The sequence below is a fragment of the Amblyomma americanum genome, chromosome 7 (genome assembly GCF_052857255.1).
Source record: "Amblyomma americanum isolate KBUSLIRL-KWMA chromosome 7, ASM5285725v1, whole genome shotgun sequence".
In the NCBI taxonomy this organism is placed as follows: Eukaryota; Metazoa; Arthropoda; class Arachnida; order Ixodida; family Ixodidae; genus Amblyomma; species Amblyomma americanum.
The window spans coordinates 89,245,456-89,267,863 of record NC_135503.1 but is presented as its reverse complement, the minus strand read 5'-3'; the positions used below and the strand labels follow the sequence as shown (position 1 = coordinate 89,267,863).

Sequence of the window (22,408 nt, the reverse complement as noted above, 5' to 3'; positions counted from 1 at the left end):
GGGTAGTAAAATTCGCACACTAATAATTGCGTCTTCCGATCTCTACCAACAAACGTTAAACTGCATTTCTCCAAATGTGCTCAGCGAGGTTCACACTATTGTCACTGTAGGTCATTCAAGTATTGTTCTATGAAGCAGATACACAATTTTCTGGCCGCAATGCCTTAGCACCGGCCTTTTTTTAGCTGATAAAATTACTGCAGAAGTCGGCAGACCGTATCTGAAAGCGGCTTTTTGGAGGCAAGACATGACCGCTGCATAATAGTACGAGCAATTTGTATTCATAATGATTATGCCGACATCGGTACTAACTTTCAAATGGCTGACGCCTGTTGACAAATGTAAAGAAGAAATCATCGCGTTATCTCCTCTAAGCAGCGTGAACCTGTCGAAGATACGAATCGATTTTTTTCGTTTACAAAAAATGTCTGTTGCTTGTCATTTACTTTTTTTCTTATTAATTTGCAATCACCTAAAGCACTCTTTCAGTTAGCTAACAACCACTGTATCACCGGTGGGTACCCGGCGGCACTGCGGATCGAACCCCGCACCTTCCGCATGCGAGGCGGATACTGAACTACTGGGCCACAACTGCGGAGCGGGTACAAGCTTCCCCTGGCCTGGTGCTGATCTTATTCAGTGTGAAATACTTGGGTAAGCGGGTCTTTGACCCCACCTTGAGCAAACGAAAATACCTTGGGCACGATGGCAAGACAGGCGAGTTGGTGATACATACTTCAGGGAAAATACCGCAAAAGACGAGGACAGCAAAGAGAGGAAACAACAGGACCAGCGCTAACACACAACTAAAGGTATATTCACAGGAAGCAAGGAATATAAAGAGGGCAAACAATCAATATAGCGAAGCAAACACACGTGTAGCTACGAGGAACCGAGGAATCAAACCTCACTGTCATGCAGGCCTACAGAAGGGCTGCTAACGCACAATCTACTTTTTTTCTTCATGTAAAATGCCTGCATAATCTCTCTTGTTAACTATGTTGGGTATGCCTGCAAGAAAGTGAAGTTCGGTTCCTCGGTTCTACGTAGCTACACGTGTGTTTGTTTTGCTTTCTTGTTTTTTTCTCTTTTTATATTCCTTGCTTCCTGTGAGTAAACCTTTACTTGTGAGTTATAGCTGGTCCGGTTGTTTCCTCTGTTTCCTGCCCTCGTCTTTTACGCTTTTTTTTTCAGAAATGCCTTGTGCCATGGCGCTCTTTGGCCGCAGATGGCCTTGCGCTATAAATTCACTATCATAATCGGCTAACAACCATACCGCGATGGCTCAAATTACCGACTTGAGGCGGTGGCCCGCACCTAGGACGCGCAATGTGAGCGCGAACATTTTCAGTACTACCACTCCGCTGCTACTTCCAGACTATATCAGGGAATATAGGTCTCAAATTTCGGGTGCTACTCAGCCAGCATTCCGAGAAGCTTTCATATTTGCCAGCTAAAGGAATCCTCCATTAGCGCCGCCTGCTATATGCCTCACCTAACACTGGCCAAGCTCTTACGAGCCGCAGGCCTAACCATAAGTCTTCTAACCAAATCGGCCCATTACCTCAAGAGATGTAAGGTTTACCGCAAACATTGCATCTTCCTCTTACCTGTTATTTACCGCTAAAGAGAGGGCAAAAAAGGAGAGCTGAGTACGTGCTTGTGCCTTGTGAGTAGTGTGCCGTAGGCAAAGGTAGATCAGTGCTGAGAAATCGGAAAGGAGATGGTGTCCGGAATATAACTCACACATTACTCAGACCGGTTCCGGCTGAAGGTTTGCTGAACCAGTTCGAGAAATAGCTGTTACTGCCGATTTAAACAGAACTTGAATTGTGGAAGGAGAAAAAAAAAGTTCGACATACTAAACATGAAAGGCACAGCTGCTGGCGCCGAGTGAAAAGACATACCTTAGGATAAATACACGAAAAGAAATAGCACGAATATTAGCGCAAAGCCGCAGCAGGACCCTCTGAGCGTGGCTCAGCGCTCGTCTATCCTCATCGTAGTTTCCTTTTGGTCAATCAATATGCAGACGGTTCAGAAGAAATGCCTTTCACTAGACATAACTACTCCAGAAAGCTTCGTTCGGTGTTTGCTGCCACTGTTTGCTCGGCATCTTTAACAACCCGTTGGTTATTCATTACACTACACTAGACACTTCAAAGAGTTCCGTATATAAAAAAAACTCGCTGACAACATGAAAACCGGTGAGAGCACCGCTCACAGGAGCAAAAATATCTAGTCATGGTAGTGTAAACTTAATTGGAAAAGAAATAGTTCTAAGAATTCGCCTTTATTGTTTAGTTGGTACGAGGAAGAATAGAATATCTTATCATCAGCGAACGGCCCTAATACCTTACGTCTTTTGCGAACTGTACAAGGAAGTCCCGAGCAGAATATACTTTGCGCATGTGGAAAAATTAGTTTTTAGAACATGAATACACCATGCGGACATGTGAGCACATGCTAGTTTCAGCGTTATTTACCTTAACCAATATAATTACTTAGCGCATATATTAGTAAGTTTCAGCGGAGTACCTTAGAGAAAAAATGTAAACTCAGAAAGACTGCTATGCCCGCACCAAAAAAAATTTGCAATCGTTTTCGTAGGGAAAGCATATTTCCTCATAATAACTTATCCAGCGTATTATCACGCGAAGTCGCCCCTTCTTTCTAAAGCTTGTCAATGTGACCCCTCACGGATTGTAAGATAATGAACTGAACACAATTATTTGTTTGCGAAAATCAGCTGCGCAAAACATGTAATCAATAAATCAACCTCAACTGGTCCGTAATCTCGTTGCTATGGCTGGACGAATGGATTTCATGAACATGTGTCCACGCTGCATGTAACACACACACACACACACACACACACACACACACACACACACACACACACACACACACACACACACACACACACACACAACACACACACACACACACACACACACACACACACACACACACACACACCACACACACACACACACACACACACACACACACACACACACACACACACACACACACACACACACACACACACACACACACACACCACACACACACACACACACACACACACACACACAACACACACACACACACACACACACACACACACACACACACACACACACACACACACACACACACACCACACACACACACACACACACACACACACACACACACACACACACACACACACACACACACACACACACACACACACACACACACGCACGCACGCACGCACGCACGCACGCACGCACGCACGCACGCACACACACACACACACACACACACACACACACACACACACACACACACACACACAACACACACACACACACACACACACACACACACACACACACACACACACACACACACACACACACACACACACTAGAGAGTGCTTAAAGTTAGTTACGTAAGCGGTTAGTAGGCCGTGCCACGTTTCTTTGCTTGCTTCCGCTTGGCAAAAAAAGTAGTGTGCAGTAGCAAGAACAACCTCCTCAAAAGATTTTGCTCGTTCTTCGGCTGCTAGCTGCTGCACAATTTCATGGAAAGATTGCGCAACGACTTCAGTCGTGTAAGTGCACCTAGTTAGATCTTGTTTCCAGCGGTTTAAGCACGTAAACAGCGGAAAGCTGTGTCGAAGAAGCATTCTTCGGAGATAGAAAACAAATAAGACGTATGGAGGATAGAAAGAAGTTTCCTGGTGGTCATGCAGTAGGAAGCATTCCTCAAGGGTGTACAGCAAGTGTTTTGGCTTTGGTTTTAAGTGCGTGGCCCCGTGCATGAAGAAAACTAGCGCTGATGGAACGCACAAAATTTTAAAACACAAAACATATAAGAACCACAGGCCCTCAATCTCTCAGCGCTCTCTTGTCCAGAAGATTTATCAAGGAAGACGGTTTTGAAGAGAGTGGTTGCAAAGCTCAAACATCATGTTGCTCCTTAATGAAGTGACCAAATATAAAATGTACATGCGCTAGCGGGTTAAATCACGTCCTCTAGATTTCACAAGGAACGCCTGTATATCTAGCCAGTCTAGCCTCATATTTTGTCAGTCATTAAGACTTTCATGGAAGTGCCAGAATTGCCTCTATTAAGATAACTTCCGCAAAGGAAATTTCTTAGAATTGTTTATAATACCTGTAAGTGCATCAGTGTTTGATCATAGGACAAACAATTTCGAGCCTGAATTTCTAGAAATGCGACAAAGAAAGCAGTAGCAAACCTAGATGTCTTTCACCAGTATAGGTGAGGGGGAAACTCAGGTGCATCATAAGCTACAGCGATTTAAATTGAAATTGAAATTGAATGTTAAATAATGTAGCCTATTAAGAAGGATAATAGTTGCAGAATGAAAAGTTCAATAAGGGTTCTTTTACAAACCATCGCAAGCCAGAGAGCGATTTCGCTGAAGGCGTTAAAGGATTTGGTTTTCAGGTGAGAAATCCTAAGTTTGGGAGACGAAATGCTGCGTCAAAAGATTAGGAGACAGCTAATTAACATTAGATGAGATAATGCGATAGCAGAAGAACCCTAATATGAGCTCCCATGCATAGTGGTACATTCCATATATGCGCACACGGGTTTTTCTCCTCTACACTTTGCCCTCTGCCAGCCTTGGCTGATGGTTGGTCGGAGGTAGCTCTTCCGTGTTTTGACCTTGGCAAGTGGCAGTGTTCTTCCCGTGGCCTTCCTATCTCTCTCCCCTCTCCCCTAGATGAGTGAAGGGGACTCTCTCCTCTTTGCCACTTGCCAACCATTGCATGTGGGAGGTTGCAACTAGCTCTTTTGTGCACCAACCGGTGGCGAGAGCCACCTGCTAAGCTTCCACTTGCCCCCTTGCAAGTGGCGAAGTATAACGCTGCCGGGGTATGTGAGGACACAGGGCTCTCATGATATCACATGAAAAGGTCGCGTGAGCATGTTTGCAATGTGCAGCCTGAAGTACAAGGCAAGTTAGGTGCACAATATAAGTACTGTGTTGCTGAGCTGCTTCACAGTGAGAGGCCGTGCCACCAGACACACACATCAATGTATTAAATAAAAAATGAAGGAAGATCTATTGCACCGGATGGGGATAAATGGATGAAATTGGCCTCGCTTTCGGAAACAAAGGTACACTATACAATTCAAGAAGTGTGAAGTTACCTGCGTTAGAAATTTTCTTTATTAGCTTTAGGCAGTAACTACTTCCACACACTTCAACACGCTTAAAACGCTTTACGTACTTAGCTGCCGCTCCGCAATTATTCAAAGTGGGCTTTCCTCTCTTTTCCTTTCTAACTTTTCTTCACTGCATTGCTAACTGTCACGAAAGTCACAATGTATATATTTTTTCTTTAAGTGAATTCACTTTATTCACTTGCTTTAGGTTCGGTAAGTGAATTTTAAAACAATATCGCGTTTGGGAGCCAAAATTTAGCGACTTTAAAAAAATTACCCTTTCTTTAGAAGCCACATTTTTTATTCCTCAAGTGAGACACATCTTGATTACCACTTTACAAACACCCACATGAGTTACAGCAAGGTATATATTTAAGTAGAAGAAGCAGAGAATAAAACATACGTAAATTTACGAAGAATTGTCAACGTGAACGAGCCTTGTTCTACAGATAATTTCATCCGCAACACTTTTTGCGGAATGAATCATTCCATACGCTTCCTAAGCTGTTTCTAAATTTTCGACGCTTTTTTCTTGAATCTTGTTCATTTAGGTATTTCTCACACCTTCGGTCAGGGAGTCATTCTTTCGGTGATTAGACACGTAACAAAACAAAGCGGACGAATGCAAGTTTTCACAATTTACAGAAATCATTGCAATAATGGGAATAATAACTAATTATAGCTCAGCAGGGTAACGACAGAGAACCACAGCGAAGCGTTAGTAACTGCGTTCAAAGGAAAATCCAGCACACGCATGATTTTTTTGAATGCGACTAATCAGACTGCTGGCAGGTGGACGGCAATTTCTATCGCCCCCCTCTGGCTTTGTTCCTAATGGGATCAAGAGTGCCATTTTCAGCAGAGAGCAAGAAGGTACCCAAGAATATTACACACTGTCCACCTAGAAGTAACACTGATATGTATCTCATTAGTACCTGTATATCGTAAAAGCCTTGCACATAAACCTTCCACGCATGCTTAAGCTGAAATTAATCAAAAGCAATTCTAAGGAATCTAACTCGAACAGTACTGCCGCAAGCAAGAGCTTCAAACATATCTAGTATTTTTATGACTTTCAAGATGATGTTAATTAGGCGTAACTGAGTTAGCAATCTCCTGAAATGAGGTAAACGTGTAACTGAAAGCTTTAACAGTGTCCAGCCCCAAAATATTCTTTAAACTTTTTATGTTTTTATGAGATATTTTTCTTCTTCCCTGAATTAAAGGAGAGACCTCAACTTCATGAACTTTGAATGAAAAGCGCGATCTTATTAATAGACCTTTAATTGCAAATTGTTTTGTAATCCGTGCATTTTTTTTTTTCATTGAGCATAGAAAGTCCTCTCAAATTTGCTGAAATGCTTTTGAGTGAATTTTTCTTGCGCCCTCTGAACATTACTTTCCCTTTGCCTTTTCCGCCTAATATCTAATTTCAGATATTTCGGGAAATTATTCTCTTCTACACATAATAAAAACGTCCATTTCATCCAACAAAGTGCAGCCTCCACTAATTCTACTTTCCTTCATATCTTTCAACAAGCAGGATTCTACTTTATGTGTTTCTGCAGTACTATATCAGGCAACCTTACCTTATTGACAGTCCTTAACCCTACGGAATGTGTTAAATCAAAATTCACGCGTGTTAAACATTATTGCGCTGTACCAGGTTGTGGAAGGCGGCTCTGACAATATCTCTTGCATTATTTACCTTGAGTGTTAATGAACTTAACGGCGCACTGGAAGAAATGCTTTTGAAGGTGTTTAGTGGGCGCCTGTTGGAGGGTGGTAGCGGAAATTCTCTATTTTAATAAGTCCTACAGGCGGACCAGTTACGGATAGACCCACTATAAGTATAAAGCCGCCTTCACGTAGACGCCGCCACCACCACCAACACAAGGAAAAAGCAGCTTGCAATTATTTATGTTTGCTTGCTACTGCACGCAGAACCCCCCGTACACAATGCTGAAGAAAGACGCCCACCTTCGCGAAGGCAACGACCGTTTCGAGGGATACGCGGTGGACTTGATGGATGCGCTGGCGCAGAAGATCGGCTTCCAGTACAGGCTGCACCTGGTCAAGGACAACTCCTACGGCAACAACGATTCGGGAGAGTGGAACGGCATGATACGTGAGCTCATCGACAGGGTGAGTTTTAACAGGCATCGGGATATTTGAGACATACCGACATTGCGTTGCCCCGTGGTTGGAACAAAGTGGAACAAAACAGTGAAAAGCTAAGATTTAGGTAAATAGATTTTTAAATTTAAGTAAATAGATTTTTGTTTTCAGTAATTGCCACCGTAGGGCTGCCAGAGAAGTCACTAGGGTCAGCGGAACTATATATAGCGGCCTGGCGAGTTTCACATTTTACCAATGAGGCATCTCCTTGATCCTCGCACTTTGATTCAGCCGGCATTACTGCAGCGGTGGCCTAGTGGTTTCAGCCTCTACCTTGCACGCGGAATGCGCGGGGTTCAGTCCCTAGCGCGACCGGGTACATATGAGTGGAAGAATTTACGCATTTTTCCTCTGGTCTCGAGCGCGGCTCTTTTTTTGGAAAATGGCTTAGAAAAGACCTTTTACTGGCCTTGTGTAGACGAAAAATACATTGTGCAATGACCCTTTTGGCCAAAGCTGCCTTGTGCGCTAGAAATTTATCATCATCATTGTTACTCTACGGTAATTTCGCTTCTTGCTGTACGACCGAAACTACAACGAAATATTAAACGAAGAGCCTAATTAGAGAACATATTAATACGTGTATATTTGCAAAAAAAAGTAGAAAAACAAGCGCGCGACCTTTTAAACCCTGAAATACTTTAACCAACGCCGAATTTTCCGTCCGATTGGTAAAAGAAAAATACTTCTAGGATCGGTGCTTCGGGAGTCGCTACTTCGAGTATAGCTTTCGTTCTAATGAGAGGTTTGAAAACTAAATGTTTCAGCAGAACTGCTTGTCTCATTGGGTTTGATAAATTGTAACAAGCTCTAACACGTATTCGACTAAAACCTTTTTTAAGCTAAACGTTTCGAAACCTGCTCGGCTCCTTCTTGACGGGTGGCTGGGGTCTGTGGCTGGCGTCTTTGAGTATACATGGTGGTGCAGCAGAGCGCCGGAAAGAAGGAAAGCGGCGAAGTTAAGGTTTCGGGAGAGAGAGAGAGAGAGAGAGAGAGAGAGAGAGAGAGAGAGAGAGAGAGAGAGAGGGGGAGGGAGGGAGGGAGGGAGGGAGGGAGAGGGAGGGAGGGAGGGAGGGAGGGAGAGAGAGGGGGGGGGGACGTTGACACTTGATTTTAAGGCTTTGAGTCACGCTGCTGGGCAGCGCGATGATGGTCGATAGCGCCCTTTTATTCTTCGGTGGACGGCAGAGTGAAGCCCCTGCGCAGGTACAGGGTGTAGGTTTCTCTTTTTGCGGCGGACGTTGTTTTGGTTTGTTTGAATGTGCCAAGGTTGGAATAAAAGCCTTTCTTTGGCAATTTGATTTGGTTTCAAGGGTGGTGGTTTCGTCGAACTTGAATCTATTGTTTGCGTCTTCGGCTTGTTCGGCTACAGGACTGTGCTCTCTTGCGAAGTTCACCGACCATCATCGCACCGCCCGGCAACGTGACTCAAAGCCCAATGTCAAGGTCCCAATGTCAAGGTCCTCTCCCTTTCCCGCGCCCTTCACATCGTCTCTTTCCATCTTTCGACCACTGCTGCACCACCGTGTGTACTTAAAGACGCCAGCCACAGTTCAGTCACCCCTGAAAAAGGAGCCGAGCCAGCTTCAAAACGTTGGGTTAAGATGTTTTGGTTGGAAACGTGTCAGAGCTTATTGTAATGCAGGGTTTAGTTCGATACGATTACGATACCGATCGCTGTAGTGCCTCTCACGGTGCCTCTAAGGCACTGTGATATTGCTGAGAAAGGTTCTGTCTCTCATTTCGTTTTACACTGATGTTTTTTCTGTGAATGTGGAGTACTCGGAGCCTCGCAAAAAACTATATATATATATATATATATATATATATATATATATATATATATATATATATATATATATATATATATATATATATATATATATATATATATATATATATATATATATATATATATATATATTTCACTGACAACCGGCGCCTATGCTTTCTTTTACTGAATCATTCTTAACCTTGTGTCCATGAATTTTGCGTTCATTATTTTCTACTATTCAATACTGCTTTCGGTCGCACACCATGAGTTAACAAATATTGGTATGGTTGTGCGGAGAGACTATAAATATCGGGAATAAAGTTTCCTGAGAACTTTAAGCGAATTGACTGAAATTTTCGAGCACGACTGCGCATTGTTAGTAACGATGACTGCCGATCATATTTTCTTTCACTCGTCCGTTTGCACTACTTCGCTCTGCGAGCCTCTGCATGTAAATACTTTTCCTCGCTAGCTATCTGTGCAGACCGCAACGTGAAGATATGTGGCTGAAAATATTGGTATGCTGTATGCCTGGTGTGGAGAGTTATTAATGCGAAAACATTGAAAAACTCATCCGCACGAAAATCCGACAGAGCCAAGAAATTGCGTTACAGGGCTCGCGACTGGTGGAAATAGCGTGACGTCATCAAAGGAACGAAAAAAAAACTAAATGTTAAGCAGCAGTAATCAGCACTAGTTCCTACAACCGCATCAACTACAAATGATAGAAATGTTCTTAGAATAGCATCGCAATAGATTTGAAGTATAATTGCAATAAAATTAGAATGGAATTAGAATATACTTGGAATAGAATTATATTATAATTGAAAAACCTGGTAATTTTTTAACTGGAGGCATGTTGGTGCTTCAGAAAACGCATCAGAAAAGCAGAACATGGTTCATTTCGGCAACTAGACTCCGGGACTAGGTGTGTACCTCATTCGACAACAGTCATCAGACTGGGAGACAGTGATACTCTTAGCTAGAGATGGGCAAAGGCCCTCAGTTTGTAGCGATAGCTACATTATGCTAGCATTTCGATCCTTCAGCGTGGCGGCGGGCCACCCTGTGGCTGCACCGCCACGCTGTCACGTGGTTGGTCACGTGGTGCGGAGCAGCTTCCAGCGGCGCGGCACCATGGCTGATCACGTGGCACGTCACGTGGTTGGTCACGTTCCCATGTTCCACTCTGCCAGCGGTAGCTATCGCGCCACTCCAGGTTTAACCAGAGCTATACCACCGCCAATTTTTACTCTTCCTCCCTCACGCTCAATTTTGAATCCATGACCCTGCCTAACACTCGCCCTCATTTTTCAAAGTTATCCAGCCGTCCCTCACCCTCATCCTCACTTCCGAAAATCTGCTCACCCTCAATAACAGTCGTTTTAAAACTCGCTATTTTTTGCAGTCGGCAACTTCTGGCTATACTACTGAGTAATAAACATGCAAGACAAGCCCTCAAGACACTATTAGACGAGAGGCTAGTTGCTTATATTGTTGTGTGTGTTTGTGTGCGTGTGTGTTGTTTGCGCTAAGGCTTGAGACAAAAACGAGACAGCTACGAGTTAAGCCCCAAAATGTCACCACTGACTTAACTTCTGGAGGCGAAACGAATAGGCGCCCGTGTGCAGTGCGATGCCAGTGCACGTTAAAGATCCCCAGGTGATCGAAATTATTCCGTAGCCCACCACTACGGTACCTCTTTTTGTGTTCTTCTTTAATTTCTTCCTTTATCCCTTCGCTTACGACGCGGTTCAGGTGTCCGCCGAAGTGTGAGACAGATACTGTGCCATTTCTTTCCCCCAAAAACCAATTTTCATTTTTTTTAATTTCTGGTACGCACTGCATGCATACGTGTGCCCTGCACATATAACATTTCATTGTTATCTATATCCACTGCTCAAATGAGTCAGCGCTTTGTGTCTGTGTACAGAAACTAATGTACGCCAAGAATAGTTAAAAAACAATTCAGTAGCGTTTACCAGGACAATTGCAATAAGTGCTAAGCACAGAATACACTCAGTAAGAGGGATGTTTGTAGGTCGCTCAATTACCATTACCCGATGACATTGCGATAGCAATGGGTGTTCTGAATTTCCCTGCTTCTAATCTCCCGCTATTTCGTGTCGTTTGCCGCATGCTCCTCTGATGACGCTTCCAAGAGCACGGATGGAAGATGAACAGACGCTTTCAAACTGCAGCGTGAGAGACAGGCAGTTTAACACGCGTGAATGCGGGTACGTGACTAAGACTACGGCATTACAACATCTCAGAGCTTGCCAGTTTGTTCAGGCAGGATGTAAAGATTTCTCCCAACTGATTGTTCATCTGAGGGAAGTGTATGAACCGACCGCAGAGGCACTCCCTCTTGGTGATGTGCTCTGCCTTACCTCGCGTCTAGTGCTCTGCAGCTCTGTCTTTTTGCGAGGTGTTTCGTGGCCTTTCCTAAATCCTTTGTAAATAATTTAGTTATGTATATAGAATAGATTTTTAGTGTAAGAAAACCATGCTTAAAAACAAAGCTGCGGCGATGGCGTAGGAATGTGAAGCAGCGCCCAGCAGAACTGATTTTTCAGCGCCGCCATGGGTTCGTATCCCGCTCCCAAAGCTATGAAGTTTTTTTATTTCTTTAGTGTCTTGACCCAGTGCGACGCCGGCTTTCTGCTGCAGCGAGCCTCCTATGCTGTCGCCTAGAATAAGACATTTTTCAGGCCACTGCAAAATCAAACGGGTGAGAAAAATGCATCATTTGGGCTGACTAATGGTAAACACTAACTCCAAGAGTCTGGAGTGAATAATTCCTGTGGCTGTCATTATTGTGCCCTAGCACTTCCACCGCGCCAAAAAGCGGTTGTCTGACTGTGCGAAGCCTGCTTTTAGCACGTGGGACTCCTTGGTCAGGTGAAGTTGTGACGCCATCATAAGCTGCCCACCGGATTGTGAGCAACTTTACTGCCCACTGTGGCAGTTCAATTAATTAATGATTAGTCGCGAACGATTCCTCAGGAACAGCATGGGTCTCCACCGATGACAGCACCTGCCATTGCAAGGCAGTGGCGCGTCGCTTAAATGTTGCACCTCTGCGCCAGGAGCGGAGTCCCAGGGATCTGTGAACGTAGAGAATGACCAATTCTACCGCAGTGCAAGTCTTAAATGATGCAATAACACGCAAACTTACATCATATGATATATCAACCAAAGAGAAGCCAGTTTATGTCGGGCAAAAGCATAGAAAGTCAAGATAAACTATGCAAAGTCAGGGCTAATGGTGCACGGTAATCCGTGGTTAACCCCAAACTAAACCGCCCGTAATTTTTTTGTTTGCATGTCTACGAATTACCCAAACGCTGATTGTCAGTTCCCTACCATGCCTGCAAGAAATTTGTTTTATAATACCAGGCACGCGATTACGTTGGCACACGTGTCATCAGGGAAAGAAATAAACGAAAATATGTTCCTGTTATTTGGAGAGCAGTATCTTTTTTCTTTTTGAGCACCTCGTACAATGCGAGGCGGGGCGAGAGATGATTCAGACCAAGGTGCTTAAGCTGCTGATTTATTGCCATGGTAAAATTACAGTGGTTGGCTTTGCCCACCAGAAATTGCGGCACTGATTTCCTATACCGCAATTCCAGCGAAAATATAGAATAGAAAGCAGATACGACTGTACTGAACTACTCACAGTGTGAATGAAAAAATTCCACACCCTCGTCGCCAACAGTCTTTGATTTGACAATGGAATTTTGTAGGAGCATTTTTTTGCGCCGCAGCCAGTTTTTTGAACCCTCACTGAAATGATTTCGGACTTCGCTCCGGAAAACGAGGCTTGGAACTTGGGAATTCAGCATCCTTCATAGGTATGATTTCTACGTGTTCTACACCTGACAAACTCGGGGCTGATAATGAACATGCTGACTGCGGTGCCAAGGTTCCTGTCGGACCGGCGGCCACCCGCACGGCCCGGCCAGTGCCCCCGTATTAGCGCACTATACAGAGTGTTTAACCTAATACTTTACGACAGTTTTTAAAAATAGCCATTTTGAGTTAGAAGAGCGCTTTTCTCGGCATTGCATTGTCAGCGGTTTAGTACATCGCGGCGACGGAGAAGGCGTGCGGCTCCCCGCCTGTCGTGTTCGTCTCGTGTACCTGCAGACGGCAGAAACTATGTCTTCCCGTGAACCTTCACCCTAAGAACTAGTGCTTTAAAAATGGGAATTCACAACGGGTTTTTCAGGCAAAATACGTTAGCCCGGAGCACAGTTCGGGCCATCACCCTCGCCCTCAGACAGTGCATCTTTCCCTCCTTCACCTCATATCTTTCCTCCCTCGACTTCAGCTCACCACATCATCCCTCACTCGCCCTCACGACACCATGTCTTTCCTTGCTCAACCTCGTCCTCACGAATTTTCATGCGCCCTTCCTCCCTCACCCTCACCTCACCGAATGAAATCCTCATGAGGTGAGGGTGAGGAAGCACTAATAGGGTTCGACCTCCTGACGATGCCCATCTCTGCTCTTAGCTCATGTTGCGCTGAGAAAACAATATTAAAATTTTTCTGCAATCAACTTTTCTTAGCGTTGTTAATGATATTTCGTGTAATAAATTTTCTTTTGCTTTTGGTGATCAAAAGTACAGGATACTTGAATATTGTTCAGACCGACTACTGTGTACTCTAAATGCACAGTCGCTTCTATGGAAATCATCACAGATGTGTCTAGCGAGTGAACACTGAATTATTTACGATGGTCCGATCACTCTGATGGCGTTACTTTAGATGCTTTTCAAACTTAGCAACCGAGTGTACATTCCAAACGCTAGATAAATATTCTCTAAGGAATGAGCAGAGTTGCTTACTTATTTAACTTATTTGCTTATTGAATGTAAAGTGAGCGTCAAATGAGACGCGAAAAAGATGGTGAAAATGAAAAGCGTAAAAAAAAGAATATTTTATCTGAAGCAGAATAACTAATTCTGCGCTTGATTTCCACTTACATTGAGCGAATACCATCCCGTGGCAGTTTTAATTAACCCAGCCTACTTATGAAACGCAGAGTCAAATATTTCTGTTTTCTTTTGCTCTCGTTTCAGTTACGCTGACGGTAGACATGTACGCAAAGTTGATTGTATGAACAAATATAACGGAAATATTTTGTCAACTCAAAAGGGCAAAAACTAGGTTTATGAGACAAAGCAAAATTACCCGAAATAAACTTACGGTGCCGATAGATGGACCTATTATATTTTGATATTAACCTGCTAAGCATTAAAACTCTCGGACTTCCCATATTGCAACAGGGCATGCAAAAAAAGAAGGAAATACTTACTCAATAACAAACTTTGGATGGAAAGTGATGCCACAGTTCAATACGTTCTCTCTGATAACGTTCTGGGATAGTCAGGAGAAAGAAAAAAAAAGAATACGTAATAGAATCGGTTGCTGTAAACTCCAGTAACTTTCCCTCTGGGGCCTTGTTCGTACAATGGGGCGTTATCATTCCGATCTCGGCAGAGTTTTTCGCCGTTTGGGTTTTTCGCCCGAACATAATGTTCTCCGGATGCTTTCTCTATTCACGTGCTGCATGCTGAAATATAACACCACTAAACTGTCTTGCCGCTTTGCTTAGAAATAGCCAGGAGCAGAAGTGTGGAATTATCAGCCTCAACATCGCTGGCGCTTTTATGCGTCGAAGAAGAATGAGGCTATTCGATGCCTCCCTGTTAATGCACTGTGCTCAAATAGAAAGCCGAGACTAACTACAGCCGAAGAAGTGGGGTAGCGTTTGGTTTTCGTTTTCTCAATGCCGAGAAAAATGCCCCCCCCCACCCCCCCTCCGACGGATTGAAGTATTGCGGTATCTTGTTTCTTCTAAGTCTCTGGCTCAAAGAAATGCGTGTATAGAATGTGATAATTGTCTCGCTTGAACCCAAACACAACAGCAAACGTTTTGGGATCGTTAATATAAGTCCTGGCCTGCTGGCGGCACATATTTATTTAGAAGAACTACCAGCCCAAATAAGACCACAGTAGGAGCAGTACAACCTGTTGTTGGAAGGAGGGGAGGTCAAAACATTGCAAAATAGTGTACACAAAACACCTTGCCAAATACGTCAATAGAAGCGGTTCATAAAACAAAATTAGAAACAGGAAATTAACAGAAACGGCGCAAACGAAAATTGGTAGTGGTTCAACGTGGGTACACTGAGTGCTAAGGTTTTCATTTGGGCTAGTTGGTTGCCGAAGTGAAACATATTGACTAGCGCAAAACACAGACAGGGACCAAAGTAAGAGTAAGAGACCGGACACATGCAAGACAAGACACTAGCGTGTGTCCTGTCTCTTACTCTTACTTGGGTCCCTGTCTGTGTTTTGCGCTAGTCAGTATGTTTCACTGGTTCACTGAGTAGACGCGCGAAATCACGTGATCATTGTTCGATTACAGGAGGCAAGCTGCGCCTTAAGAGAATGACGCGATATCTTTATTAGGTTAATGCCCACATAAGCAGGATCGACCGCTCTCTACTTAACGTTCATAGATGGCGGCGACTCTTCATACTTCTCCTGGCGCAGAAGCGCAGCTGTTAAGCGATGCTCCTCTGCGCTTGTAGGTGAATGTTTCTACCAAACCCACCGGTCGGGGTTGTGCGACTTAAGTTGCTTTTCCTGAGTAACCTCTCGCAGAGCTGGTTCGAAGCTCCTCCGAGCATCCACGAATGACTCGGGTAAGCTCGGTTGTAACTGGGGTTGCTAAGCAGCGGCACAAGATCGAAAGAACGTACGTCCTTACGGCGACAAGATTTTTGCTGAGTGTTGGTGAGCGTATGAGAGATTTCACACTTAATCCAAATGCAAAAAAAGACTCATATTGCATGTGCTACAAGGCGCTTATCGAAAGAGTAAATTTTGTCAAATAGTGTTCTGCTGAAAAGGCATCGACCGGGAATTTTCATCGCTCCTCATTAGGGATTCCAAGTGTCAGCATAGCATTCTCGGATGCTTACGGTGATGCAGGCACATTCTATGAAATTTTGTCCCGTTTTCTAACGGAAGCTTGTTTTATTAATCTGAGTATGATTATGATTTGGTTAATACCGCAAGGGCAGCTTTGGCCCTTACACGGTATCTTTTCGTCAGCAGAAGGTGCGGTCATAGACCTATTTTCCGAGCATATCTACCTGAGAAGCCCAGCATCAGAAAAAAAGCTTGTAACTATTATCTGTGCAGTGGGTACCCACCAGAACGCAGTATAGAACCCTTTAAAAACTAGGAAATTATCCTTTACGATTGTTGCGGCTACACTGTTTATGGGCCCCGTTTCGCGCAGTTTTGAATTCGCCCCGTGAACCGAGCGATGCGTGAATATTGCGTACGTTGCTTTCAAATTTCCATATTTCACTTCAGAATTAGAAAAGCAAAGTGCACTTGGCGCTTTTCATGCATGAATACAAAAAACAACTCCGAATATGAATTCTCGCCCCTATCTAACGCTCGGAATGCGATATAATGCAATTTCTTGCATGATTAATTTAATAAAGAGTGCTTTCAGTACTCTGTCAATTACAAAAAGAAAAAAATGACTGTATAACGAGACAACTGCTGAAGTTGCTTAGTGTGCGCCATAATGGCGTCAGAATGGCAGCATTATGCGAAATCTGGACTTTTTCTCTGAGACATCTGTGCCTTTTTTAATAAAATTTGAAAGGTCATGCACGTACGCAGGAAAAATATTAAACTAAAGCATGGCCTTCTGGAGCACCCCGATGCAGCTAACAAGCACGAACAGCACCAAATGTATATGAAGAAAGCGCCCTGAAGCAGGCATTCCTTCAATCGTACGCCGAAGCCCGAGAGGCGCACAAAGGCTAGCTGAATGTGGTATGGAAGAGAACCTCGAAAAACGTAATATTTTCTTATTCGTACAGTTTAATCCCTTATTTGTATTGTAAATTACTCGTGCCGACTACACTTGGGCTCCTGATCATTTCGAGGAATATTTTTTTTTCATTCTGACTTCTACACATACTGTCAGCACTTACTACGTTGAAAATAAGAAAGCTTCATGACAGAAAGCAAAAAAGGGCGACGCTTTCAAGAGCAGCGGTTGTTTGCAAGACTTGAGAAAGGAAGAAGTAAATGACGTTTGAGAGAGAACGAAACACGTGGAACAAGTATTTGTCACTGACCGCGACCTCTGAACCTGTGAAAAGTCGAGCGCACGCAACGAGAGCAGCGACTCGTCGAGCAGCGTTCGCGGACTGCGGCTTAAATTGCGTCGGAAATCGCTTGGCATGTCGCACTGAGCGCCACGTAAGTTCCAGTGCTGCCTAATGAGGCTGTTGTCTTACGTTCGGCGTCGCTTACGTAAGAGCAGACCCGAATGGAAGCTACTGTCCTCCACCACAGGCTTTAGCCTCACGAGGCATTCTGGGTCTTTATTATTTGTTTGTTGTGTAACTAACGAGTTCAGCCGGCGCAGAAAACGAGAAAAGTGGGCTTTCGAAACTTGTTGCGCAACGCACCCTGGCGTTCTGGTGAAGGGCTTTTACACAAAGGACGCCTCAAATGTAACGAGGATTCACTGGAAACTGCGTGCTGCCAAGACGCGCCACGTTGTTTAGCCGGGCAAAGAAGGTATTCGCTGCTCGCCCTCAGCTTCACGCTGGTCGCAATTTTGTGGTGCTTGCGAAGAAGTAGAGGAAAGCATGAAAAAGTTGGCATCTGACTTAGATCCGCGGACTGCTTGTCGATTGTTGTCAACGAAAAAAAAATTTAATCATGAAAGAGTATAGAAGTTACGCGCGTGCTCTAAGAGATTTTCAATCATCGATACTCCAAGATTCTTCTACTTGTATATTCCATCCGTCCAAACGCGACAGTCGTCATAGTTGCAATTACGACAGCACCAACCTGAACGGAGATCCACTCTACGCTAATGTGGAGGCACAGTCGTCCCTCGCTTGGAAAATCCCCGTGTTTATTTTTTGTAAGGTTAGTCAGCCAGCGCGACATGCAAATGCGGCTGTCGGAGTTGTTGCAAGAAAATGGGCTGACAGCTTAAAAGGTTTGATTTTGGGCTCCTGTGAGTTTGCAGAGTTCCCTATGTAGATGCGGGCGCCGAAACACAGCCTTTCTCATCCAAGATACAAGAGCTTTGCGCAAGGAGTCAATATTTGCGAAGCAATAGCCTTGTACGGAACTGGAAGAAGGCTAGAAATAGGTGGCACACCTACAGTTCTCTCTGCAGAAGAAATAATCGACTGCATGTTCTGCAATGTGCTCTGATGACATGCATTTCTGGGGAACGGAAATCTCTTCTCTTTGGCTGGCGAATCATAGTGGTGCACAATATATATATATATATATATATATATATATATATATATATATATATATATAGGTCGAAGCTCTGGACGGATTCCTGCAGAGCAGGTCATGTTGGAAATTAGTAAACCGAAGTCGTCTACTTGCTTGTTTATCAAATTAAGCCATATCTTCTCTTCATTTTAAAAGACTTCTACATTTAGAGTTTCACAAAATGTTCGCGCCTCTCCCTCCTGCGTAGCGATAATGATGACGCACAGTTTTTTTTTGTTAAGCTTCGCTTTGTGATCTTGTCCACGATTTAAGGTGTCGATTACTAACAGTATCCATTAAATCGACTACTAAACGATCCGCACAAAAAGGTATCAGACGATGCGGACATCTCAAAATACGTGACTTGATAATAACAAGCAACGCAATCATTCTGCTCATATTTTGGAGCACGAGAATACAGACGTCCTTCGCGAGCGAATATTTTGTCCCACATTTTTTTTTCATTTTTGTGCCGGAATAATCTGACAATTACATATCAACCGACTAACCGCTGTTCTTTCATACAGTTAGGAACTCTTGGTGATGTCGGTAGACGGCAATGCGGTCGCGTAGACTGGGTTATGGGTTACAAACACATTCCACATAGCGCGAAAAACGAATCGCAGAACACACCAGCGCTGGCTTTCTTCAAGTATCTCAACATCATCGGTTTCAGACAGCGCGAGGAAACCCGAGGAGGATACATGACGACACTAGAAAACACATCAGAGCTCATGTTTCCTTTTGTGTTCCCGTGTATCCCACTCGTGTTGGTTCGTGGTGTTCAAAACCGGTGCAATGCGATCTTGTCGGAAGCTTGTTCTACTCGAAATCATAAGGTTTCATTGGGAGTGGCTGGTTTATGCACCACTGCATACCATTCTTCATGAAGTGGGTTAGAATAGAGAACTGAGCACACTGTTTACTTCCTAGAAGCACTGAGGTCGTGTTTCCGTGCACAGGATGCAAGGTAAGGAGACGTTGGTACATTAGATTAAACAGTTCGTGCAAAAATTGACAAGGCGAGATTGGTTTAACATCGGTTAATGTGCAAAATTGCAGAGAAAAATCTTGAAATGAGAAACCGCTGATAAGGAACGGCGAATAGAGGCGGGTCGCCAACGCTTTTGAATATCTGCGCTGGCTGAAACCGGGGGACAAGAATTGGGAACGTATGCGGGGGGTGTGCGGAAAACAAGAATGATTTAGTGAACGTCAGAAAATATGCAGATTAAAGGAAAGAGTGCGCGATCTATATAATAAGTCGCAGAGAAGTCGGTGGAATTATATAAAATTCGACAGAGTGGAAGCTTGCAAAATATTGTTATGAGAATTCAGCAGTGAACACGGTGGTGTTTTACCACGGTGCCGGTGTGTTACGGTGTGCCGTTATGAAAGAAAATATATCCAATATTGTGACTCTTGTACATTGGACAACAAAACTGCTGAGTGAGGGAAACATGTTTTCGGAGAATGCCGCAATATACACCTGGGAGCAGATGCACTCACTGTCGGGATTTTCAGAAGCACCGAGGTTTAGTCATAAAGAATGTGATGCTAACGTATGTTCTGTAGATGACATTAAGAGAATATTGCAAGGATTGACGCAAAAGAATGAAAGCCAACTCGTTGCAAAATTTACGCAGTCGCACTCGTATGTAAGGGTAACAAACTGGAGGAAAGAAGCATAGATTACAGAAAAAAAAAGATCGCCAGCAGATATTGTTGTCAAGCGTAAAAAAATGGTACGAAACCAGTGGGAAAAAGATTGCTTAGGCAAGGGAGAAAACAGAAGGGGGATAATGAGAGTTCGAATGACGGACATAACGAGGATTCACCTTTGCCCCGACCTGCCGCAAGAGTGCTGCGCCATCTGAATGCTCATTACGCGACGCGTCTATAGGGCTGACGATTGCCTACGTTATACCCTATGTCCAAGCACCCTGTCCTTCATCAGCACGGTTCGTCAGCATATTGCTTCTCCTTCTGTTATAAACTTCAGGAGACATAATGAGTATGTGCGTTTCCACCCCGTCTGAGCCACAGGCGTCACAGGACGAAATAAACTCACTCTTCTAGACATAAGTACTGCTATGTAAATGCAACAACTAATTACAAAAGCACGGATGCTCTCACTCACATCGCAGTAGGCTTATACGACAGAGGGCCACAGGTTGTGGTCAACGAATTGCTGACGTAACAATATAACCCTTACTGAGTGAGAAATAAAAATCACCTTTTTAAAGCAGTCTGTGTGCTCCACTTCCTGGTGAGATACTTTGTCGAGAACTCCAATGATTTCGGCCACCAACTTGGCCCTCTGCTCTACCGCGAAGCCCCGCATGACCAGAGGAACGCATTATTGCCTTCACAAAAACACTTTTTACTGCCGCTGTATGTAAACAGGTAAACGCATTTTTTTTCTAACGGAATACGAAATACGGCTTGGCAGTAGCTACTACTCGAAAAAGGTCAATTTTTTTCCAGCTACTGTCCCACGACCAGTTGGTTCGCAATTCCCCCGAAGCCATATGCTAATATAACGTCCATTTTATTGAAGCGGCGCTGAATGTATTCAGATGAAATGGAAAAGTTGAAAATAATGGCAGCTCCCACTTCGGCGAAAAGCAAGAATTTTACAGCTTCATTGGATTCCTGCCCCAAAGAGAGCGTATTTCATGGATCACACGTTTGACTTAAGCTAGCATACTTAGTGTTCTCAACCTGGTTTTGCAATAAAAAAAAAACTAGGAGGTGCTGACGCTACGCCTCGTACGGTCTCGTCAGATTGCAAAGAAATTGCATTTTGTTAAGGAAGGTATTGAATCTTGCTTTTTTTCGCTTTTTTGTCCGCGTGGCTAAGAGTGTCAACCACTCAATGTACGTAGGCATGGTCTGTGAAAGCGCGCTGAAAAGCTAAAATATATGTGTTGATTTCGATTCTGGCAGCCCTACCTCCAGTTCGCGTCTTTGCAAACATTTGATGCAGTGCTCTCGACTATGACAGATAGGAGCTCGTTCATGAAGAAACCCATCTATATGCAGATGTACCGTACCAGCGCGCAATACTGCTCTTCCTTCTCCTCTTACGAACGGTAGAAGTAGTGGAGATCCCCCTTTTTGGCATTTGCAATTCACTCGACATCGTTTAGTACTCTCAGGGACATAGGAGAACGACCACTCGGGATCCGAAATGTGTGTTGCGACTGCCTGGAAACATCTTTAAGGTCTTTCATCTAAGTGCGCTGGCAATCTCTGCTGGCATTGACGACAGATAACGCTGCTTTACTGTAAGGGGCATGACTGGAATGATGTTAATAAAAGTTGGCACCTTCGTTTTATGGGACGTGGATTAAGCCTACCAAATCGTAAAGAAGAATTTAGCGCGGCTGAGCCGAATTGATATTAGATGCGCTTGAACTTTTAATTTCAGTTCGCTTTCAATTCGGGGCTTGGTATAAGAGCGAATGCGATAGCGGCGTCTTCTGGATTCATTGCGTACGGATAGAGACGACGACATTCAAAGCGCAGTGCGAGAGACTGGCAGTTAAACACGCGCGATGCTCTGTTGCCGCGATGACGCAGTGGCCTAATGAAGTGGCCTCACTCTAAAGAGAAATGATTAAAAAGGGAGTACATTTTGATCTAACACACACCCTTATATAGAGAGCTGACTCCCTTTTTACTTCCATATAGTCGTATTCGTGTTTTGAGAGCAGCAAAGCTCATGCGTTCGTGCCACCTTGGCTTCCAAGCCCACTCGCAGCCATAGAATGTTTTGCATAGTTGGCCATAAACCCAGAAGTTGGACATGAGCAGGTGGTCCACAGCCCGGTGTGTCAGGTTTCCAGCTACCCACCGTGGCAAGTGGGCAACCTACCAGAGGCTTCGGACAAACAATCTTCGGTG

At 44.1% G+C, this 22,408-nt stretch overlaps 1 protein-coding gene across 1 annotated transcript in view; it reads left to right on the top strand.

Annotated features, from left to right (window-relative positions):
- Positions 1–22,408, top strand: part of LOC144099388 (glutamate receptor ionotropic, kainate 2-like) — a 298,135-nt gene that overhangs the window by 193,390 nt on the left and 82,337 nt on the right. Inside the window, exon 10 of the mRNA XM_077632637.1 lies at positions 7,138–7,338. Within this exon, the coding sequence (XP_077488763.1) occupies positions 7,138–7,338 (201 nt within the window). The remainder of the gene's footprint in view (positions 1–7,137; positions 7,339–22,408) is intronic.